This window comes from Gekko japonicus, unplaced genomic scaffold (genome assembly GCF_001447785.1).
Source record: "Gekko japonicus isolate JY-2015 unplaced genomic scaffold, Gekko_japonicus_V1.1 scaffold847, whole genome shotgun sequence".
NCBI classification, from domain to species: Eukaryota; Metazoa; Chordata; class Lepidosauria; order Squamata; family Gekkonidae; genus Gekko; species Gekko japonicus.
In genome coordinates this window covers 560239-568837 of record NW_015174868.1, presented here as the reverse complement: position 1 = coordinate 568837, position 8599 = coordinate 560239, and the positions used below count along the sequence as shown (strand labels likewise).

Here is an 8599-nt window from a genome sequence, read left to right as displayed (position 1 = left end):
TTCCAATCACAGTAGCTAAAAGTGGTGCCTCTTCCATTGCTAAGCTAGACATCACTTCAACTTGTACCAAGTGAGTGATGTCATAAAAGTAACTGGTGGCAACTGAGATAACATGGAACAGTTCCAGCAGCAATCGGTTGCCCTTGACTTTCGAACTTTGGAAGAAGACAAGCCCCTCTCCTGGCTTAGTTAAAGACAGTATATCGGATGGAGCACAGTGTCTTGCCCTCTTTTCACGGCTTCATACCCTTGTGGTTGGCTCTTCTGATCGGAATGAAATGGGCAGAGAAGACCTTCGGCTGCCCGACAGAATGCACCTGTGACCAGTGGAGAGTGAACTGCGAAGGAAAGAACTTAAGCCATGTCCCAAGCAAAATTCCACTGACTACCAAAGAACTGATGCTGCAGAAGAACAATATCACTTCTCTACCACACATAGACCTTAATTATTTAAGTGAATTGGTTTATCTGGACTGTAGCCAAAACCAGCTAAAACTGGACCCGCACTTTTCCTTTACTGGTCCAACCAAGTTGATATACTTGGATCTCAGTGTCAACAGGATTGCGTATGTCTCTCACCATACTTTATCACAGCTGGAAAAGCTGATGCTCCTGAATCTCTCCAGCAACCCAAACCTAACGCTGATTGAGAAAGAAGCTTTCAGAGGCAACCCCCTGCTGATGTACTTGGATGTGAGCGGCTGTGGCCTGAAGCACGTCGACGACGATGTGTTCGAACATCTCAGCAACCTTCATATTTTGGGGATAAATAACAACCCCTGGAGGTGTGACTGCGCCTTGTTGGAATTTTGCACCTGGATAGAAGAGACAACAATTGAGCTTACGAGTAAGACCTCTATATGTGATACGTGACCTTTCTATTGTTCAAAATCCCACAGGAATGGCATCTTCTATTTGTAACCGTATGTTACTCCCTTAAAGTACCCCCATACCTTTCAACACACACAATTGGGAAGAATATTTACAGGCTTCTAAACAGGTTAAGACACTGAGCTGCAGACTGGAAGGTCTGTAGCTTGGCAGTTCGAGACCCTGGTGCCGCGTGACGGAGTGAGCTCCCGTCTCTGGTCCCAGGTCCTGCCAACCCAGCAGTTCAAAAGCAAGAATTTGCAAGTAGATAAATAGGTACCACTTTGGTGGGAAGGTAACAGCATTCCGTGCGCCTCGGCATTTAATCATGCCGGCCACATGACCACGGAGAAGACTTGGGACAGTGCTGGCTCTTCGGCTTGGAAATGGAGATGAGCACTGCCCCCTGGAGTCGGATTCAACTGGCTTTTGAGCAAGGGAAACCTTTACCTTTAAACACCTAATGGCAAGAGCCAGAATTTTGCTGGCAGGATATTATGCAGCCCAGGTTCAAAATATACATTTATACAAATGTACATATATGCACAGAAATAGCTAATGGGAGATCTCTTTTGTCCACAACAAATAATTCGGAAGACAACCTGAAACAGAATAGGAACCCAGATGGAGGAAAGGAAATATGGATTTTCTCAGATTTTTTTTAAAAAGTCAGGCTTCCTTGGTCTGAACTGCAGACAGGTTGCCAAAACTATCCATCCTTCTCTGGGGCACCTTCCAAGGTGGGATAACCACTGAGCAGTCAAAAATTACTTGTCTTATCTTTTGGATAAACTGTACCGATAGAGTTGCCAAGTGCTTACCTGTCCCAGAGCGGAGGAGTCCAGGCTTGCTCCGGAAGTCACGCGCCGCAACCACATCATCACATCAGGCACGCCAGGGCGAGGCCACAATCATCCATAGAGTTTTCCCTTGGATGACCGCGGCCCTGCCCCCAACACGCTCAATGCGACTGCATCACTTCCGGGTGACGTGCTGATGCCGGGCACGTCACGTGCTTTGGAGGTGGGGTTCCCCCCAGGGCCCGATCCGGCGCCGGCGGGGAACGGGCCTCCCAGGCGGGGGTTTCCCCGCCCCCCGGGGGGACTTGGCAGCCCTATGTACGGAACAGTTGACCTTAGACCAGTACTTATTTTACCGAGTCCTTGAGATTTTAGACATATCCACTTGATGCTTGACTCTTCTGCAGTTTCGGTTTTAATTCTCTCCAGGCTTGGCTGATTCCATTCTCAAGGAGACTTTCCCTCAAGAGTCTTTAAGAACCTTTCAATAGAGCCAATACTTTTTGTGCTTGCCAATGCTAAAGCAAGGGGGGAGAGGGCATATTATTCCATCTCCTCCAGCTCGCATGCAAGAAACATTGACTTTTTCTCCCCTCCTGATAATATATTAAAGTCCCTGGTTCTCGAAACCGATTCTTTTGAGGAGAAGCTCTTAGATTTATATTAACCTCTACTTCCTTTCGATCGACAACATACGCTTGCTAAATTCTATTTGCTAAAAAGAGAAAGTGCCATCAAAGACAGGAGAGTGGAGGCCATCCTTAGTCTACTTTGTGGTTTTACTACGAAGTTTGGGGAGATGACTAGAGTGACTTCCGTGTATACTGGGATTATTGATTTATTTCGATTCATATCCCGCTTTGCCTGACAGGAGGCTCAAGGCGGCGTACAATGGGTTAAAAACTACAATAAAACACAGATAAAATTCCACAAACAATTCCAAACAATAATATAAAAAGTACAGATTAAGTGCAGATGGCAATCGTGAGATGGTCCAGTATAACTAGAACCAGTATCCCCGGTTGTTCATAATGCTGGTAACATGTGGGCCATGATAGATCAATTTTTTGTAGCGTGTAGGAGCAGTGACAGCTCCTAATCGAAGGCCTGGTGGAAGAGCTCCGTTTTACAGGCCCTGCAGAACTTTAGAAGGTCCCGCAGGGCCCTGGTGTCCTCTGGGAGCTCATTCCACCAGTGTGGAGCTGCCACTGAGAAGGCCCTAGCTCTGGTGATGACCAATCTGGAATCTTTTGGACCGGGTAGAGTCAGATGGTTTTACGTCCCCAACCTCAGTGTTCTCTGGGGGACATGTGGGGAAAGGCGGTCCCTCAGGTAGGCAGGCCCCCAGCCATGTAGGGCTTTAAAGGTCAAAACCAGCACCTTGAAGTGAATCTGGTATGCTATTGGCAGCCAGTGCAATGCCTTCAGCACAGGCTGGATGTGCTCTCGAGTGGAGAGGCCCATCAACAGCCTGGCTGCTACATTTTGCACCAGCTGCAGCTTCCGGATTTGGGACAAGGGTAGCCCCATATAGAGAGCATTGCAGTAGTCCAGTCTTGAGGTGACCATAGCATGGATCACCGTTGCCAGGTCATTGCGTTTGAGGAAGGGAATCAACTGCCTAATCAGCCGTAGATGGTAAAAGGTTGCCTTGGCAGTGGCTGCTACCTGGGCCTCCGTTGTTAAGGCAGCATCCAGGAGCACTCCCAAGCGCCTGACCCTTGGCGCTGGCACCAGCGGCGCCCTAGCTAAGGTCAGTAGTGGGATCCCTACCCCTGACCCGCTCCGACTCAAGCACAGAACCTCTGTCTTGGTTGGATTCAATTTCAATTGGTTCAGTCTAAGCCAGCCCACCACGTCCTGAAGCGCCTGATCCAGGTCATCTGGGGTAGAGCCGGACTGACCTTCCAACAGCAGATATAGCTGGGTGTCGTCTGCATATTGGTGACACCCTAGCCTCTGGGCAATCTGGGCGAGAGGGCGCATGTAGATGTTGAATAACATAGGGGACAGCACCGCTCCCTGGGGAACCCCACAGACTAGCGGGTACCTCTGGGACATCTGCTCCCCTAGCACCACTCTCTGTCCCCGACCTTGGAGAAAGGAGACAAGCCATTGTAAGGCAAACCCCTGTATCCCAGTGTCGGTGAGGTGGTGGACCAGTAACTGATGGTCAACCATGTTGAACGCCGCTGACAGGTCCAACAGCAACAGTACCGCCATACCGCCCCGATCCAGATGCCTCCGGAGGTCATCTGTGAGGGCAACCAGTGCCGTCTCTGTCCCATGGCCCTGATGAAAGCCGGACTGGAAAGGGTCGAGCATGGAAGTGTCATCCATAAAGCTCTGCAACTGAATCGCCACCAGTCTCTCCAATAATTTGCCCAAATAATGCAAATTTGAGACCGGCCAGTAGTTCGCCAATTTGGCCAGGTCTAAGGATGGCTTTTTAAAGAGAGGGCAGACCATCACTTCCTTGAGTGCTCCCGGGAACAGTCCCTCCACGAGGGACTTGTTGATAATATCCCTGAGGGCACCTTGAAATCCCTCATGGCCAGCTTTGATAAGCCATGAAGGGCACGGATCAAGGATGCACGTGGTTGGGCCTTCCGTTGAGAGCAATCTGTCAACTTCCTCAAGGCTGAGTGGACTGAAATAACCCAGAATAGGACCAGAAGACATGCATGGAGCCTCGAGTTTGCTCACTGTCGCAACTGTGGTGGGGAGATCACAGCGGAGGGACAAGACTTTATCTGCAAAACAGCTCGCAAAAGCCTCACAGCCAATATCCAATTCCCTAACATTTGGTCTGCCCTTTGGCAGATGTTAACGACCGAATGGTTCTAAACAATTGTGCCAGGCGTGAGCTAGCAGACGCAACCATGGCCACGTAGAACTCTCTCTTTGCAGCCTTGACTGCCATCTCATAAGATATCATAAATGTCCTATAAGATGCTTTTGTTACTTCGTTGCGGTCACGCTGCCACCGTCTCTCTAGTCGTCTGAGCCCTCATTTCATCAGCCGCAGCTCCTGGGTAAACCAAGGAGCCCGCTTAGAGCGAGGGCACAGAGGGCATTGAGGAGCGATCTTGTCAATGGCTGCTGAGAGTCGATCATGCCAATCCTTGACTAGCTCATCCAACGACCCGCCAGGGGGCATAGGTTCCTGCAGGGCCATCTGAAGCCACTGAGGGTCCATTTGGCTCCACGGGTGAGCTAAAATATGCTCGCCACCCAAACAGGGTCAGGGTGCAATGTTCACGCAGGCCTTCAGGGCATGGTGGTCCAACCATAGTACTGCTGTAGTAGTAATCTGGTCCACTGTGACCCCCACCATGAAGATCAGATCAAGTGTGTGACCAGCTCGGTGACTGGGGGCTGTTACATATTGGGAGAGTCCTAGTGCCCATGGACAACACCAGATCCACCGCCTGTGAAAAGGCCGCATTGTCAGCATGGATATTGAAGTCATCCAGGACTATCAGTCTAGGGTACACCAATGCCCAGCCCGACACAGCCTCTACCAGGGATGACAGGCCATCAGCCGGTGCGTTGGGCGGATGGTACACTAACCAGATCACCAAACTCTCCCCGGCTTTCCAACCAAAGCCGCCACACTCCATGCGTGTGAGCCTTAGTGGCGGGAGCGCCCTGAAGGAGTAAGCCTCCCGGATGAACAGAGCCACTCCTCCTCCCCCCACCCCATAGTCCGTGACTGGTGGAGGATGGAGAACCCAGGTGGAGCCACTTGGGAGAGCACTGCGGTCTCCCCATCTCATACCCAGGTCTCCATCATGCAAGCCAGGTCCACATTTTGTTCCTGCAAAAAGTCCCAGAGGACTGAGGTCTTATTATTTATGGACCTGGCATTGCACAGCACCAGTGACGGAGAGGGGTCTTTAAGCCTAGTTCGACTGACTGCCACCTTTAGGATGTCACCCCCCCTTCAATTTCAATTTGAGATTGGAGATGGGGTTGGGAGGTGTCCCACTATAGCAAGAGATCTGGTCCCCCCTAATTCGGGAAAGGGTCATAAGGTCATTTCATCAGAGGCTGTGGTCCCAGTTTAGAAAACAAATATATGGAACAAGGTTAAGGATGCAACCTTAATAATATTAATAGTATCTGCCTGCCCTTCAGTTTGCCTGGGGACCTTGTGCCTCTTGGTTTACCTAGCTCTGCAAAGTCTTGCAGACCAGTCTGTTGGGCCTAGCTGGGTCCTTCTCTCAGTCTGGGAGCCTAAGAGGTTGTCAGTGGTAGAGCCTGCGTTGAACTGAAACTGTCCTATGGCATCACAAAGTTTGAGTCCAGTGGCACCTTTCAGACCAACAAAGTTTTCCTTACTTTCCCATAAGGCTGCCTCAGAGGATTGCTTGGAGAGATCAGGAACAAGAAGACCACAAGAGGAGGATCCTGGAGGCAGCATATGTGCCCAGGGAAGGGGACCGTGACAGCACTTTGCCCTCTGGGAAAGTAAACCCTCTCCCAATACTACCATGTTCCCCTTATCCTCTTCCCTTTCCGACCCTACCACATGCTGTGTTTCCCTCTCTCCCTCTCTCTTCACAAGCCCTTTCTCATTTCACAGTGGGATTCTCAGAATTTCCTTCTTTTCAAGTGGCAAAATCACGTCTCCTTTTTCCCTCCCCACCATTTCCTTCTACAGTTGAAAAACAACTGTGGTGGTGGCTACAAGCGCGGACGGCTTCAAAAGGGAATTAGATAAGCATATGGAGCAGAGGTCCATCAGTGGCTATTAGCCACAAGGTATAGATAGGGACTCTGGGGCAAGGGGTGCTCTGTCTTCTTGGTGCTTGGGGGGAGGCAACAGTGGGAGGGCTTCTAATGTCCTGGCCCCACTGGTGGACCTCCTGATGGTACCTGGTATTTCTGGCCACTGTGTGATACAGAGTGTTGGACTGGATGGGCCTTTGGCCTGATCCAACATTGGCGTCTCTGATGTTCTTATATGTTCTTATGCTGGTGGCCACACCAAGATGGACAATGCAGTTAGAGTTACTTGTAAGTGTACATTACCGCCGTTCCCCAAATATACCCCAGAGAGCACTATGGTCGGGGTCACAACATTGACTAACTATTCCAGGCCCCAAGGATGCCAGGCTCATGGCTACCAGGGCCAGGGCCTTTTCAGTGACAGCTCCTCACTGGTGGAATGAGCTCCCGGAGGAGATCAGGGCCCTGCGGGACCTTGTACAGTTCCGCAGGGCCTGTAAGATTGAGCTCTTCCACCAGGCTTTCAGCTAGGAGCCGCCCACCACCATTACCACTGTTAACCATTGTCGTTATCAACATCTATGACAAAGGTGGCCCTGTATGGAGAATGAGCCCTACCGTTGCGGGAGGCTACTGAATTGGGGTTTTAGAACGACATCTGATAATATGCCATCTTAATTTACTGAAGGGACGATCACTATCCCAAGCACTTTAAAGTATGAATTGTCTATTCTTTGGTTGTTTTAACTTGTTTTTAAGTGTTTTATTGTGCTTTGGCACATGGTGCCGATAAATGTAAGCCGCCTTCAGCCCATCCACGGGGAGGGCGGGATATAAATATAATAAATAAATAAATTATGGGAAATGCCACAGCTGGTTAGGACCTCAGATGTAGCGTATCTATACCTGCATTGCATACAGGAGTCCCCATATCCATTGCTTGGTGTTGCCAGTTGAAAGGATCTCTAGTAGTTGGGTTGGGAAAGACTTCTCTGTCTGACACTTTGGGGTGCTGTTTCCATTTGAAGGAAACAAGCTAGGTGGATTGCTGAGTCATACACATGGAGTACAGGTTTTTCCTATGTGACAATGTACAGTTAAAAGGTATAAACTGTCCCTTCATAAATTTTCACTGGAGATCAGAGGGTGTTTTTTCTAATGAATAAAAGCATAACATTCTGGAATAGCTTTCAGCATACTCCTAGACACATTTATAACAAGTTGCAAATAATGGTTCATGCAGTCAGAACAGCTGGGGGGGACGGACACTTTACTTCCTGTTGAGTATGAGTGTCAAGGGGCTTTTCCGCATTCTAATTTTCCTTCCGTGTAAGTTCCTGTTCCTTTGGGGTTCCCCCCCGTTCCGCACTTGTTTTGCTCCCTCTAGTGGCCAATAAGATATTACATCAGTTTATGTCAGGCATACCTCCCGGCAGAATTAAAGTGCAGGTTTGAGATGGAAGGAATGTGACGTCTGTTTCCCCTGACATTGCTGGTGCAAGCGAAGACGATACTCCCCCATTTGGGAGGATTTAACACCCCCCTGTTTTTTTAAAAAAAACACACACAAGAACTTTGAATTTTTCGGGAAAACTGAAGGCTCCCAGACCCGTAGAAAAAATGTCTCCTGTCTATACATGGCCCCGTGCTTTGTGTTTTTCAATCTGCATTCAGGGCAGGTTTGGAATGACATCTATGACAGAGGACTTTGCACCCCTCCCACGTTATCCTTAGGGCTCTTTACCTGTGCATTTCTTGCCTTGTAAGTGCTACTTAGAAAACCAAATACCGACTTACCAGTTGCTGCTTAACATGCTGATCCGTCTTGTGTTTCATGTTTGCAGACACTGCCGACATCCTCTGTAAAGAACCCAAGGCCTTTCAGGATCATCAGCTTTTCGGCATGGTGCAACACGGCCTCCATTTCGCTTGCCTTGTGCACTTAGAAACCCACGATTTCCTAATTATGGCTCTGATTGCCTTCTGCATATTTTTTGGTGGAATATTCGTGGCTTGGTTGGTTGGCATAAGCACAGTGATGTACTATCATCCTATCATGAAGGCCGACGACGAATCTGATGAGGAGGAGTGCAGGATGACTTAAAATTGCTCTTTTGGAACATTTGCAAGCGTCCGCTTCCAAAGAAAGATCTGAATTTGGGCCTCTTTGTTTTATTCTGGAGCCAGTGTGGAGT

At 49.2% G+C, this 8599-nt stretch overlaps 1 protein-coding gene across 1 annotated transcript; it reads left to right on the top strand.

Moving 5' to 3' along the window:
- Window positions 1–273: 273 nt before the first annotated feature.
- Window positions 274–8508, top strand: LOC107121778 (leucine-rich repeat-containing protein 52-like). The gene is made up of 2 exons (XM_015424768.1): window positions 274–847; window positions 8249–8508. Exons 1-2 carry the CDS (start codon window positions 274–276, stop codon window positions 8506–8508), a joined length of 834 nt encoding a protein of 277 aa, XP_015280254.1.
- Window positions 8509–8599: the final 91 nt, after the last annotated feature.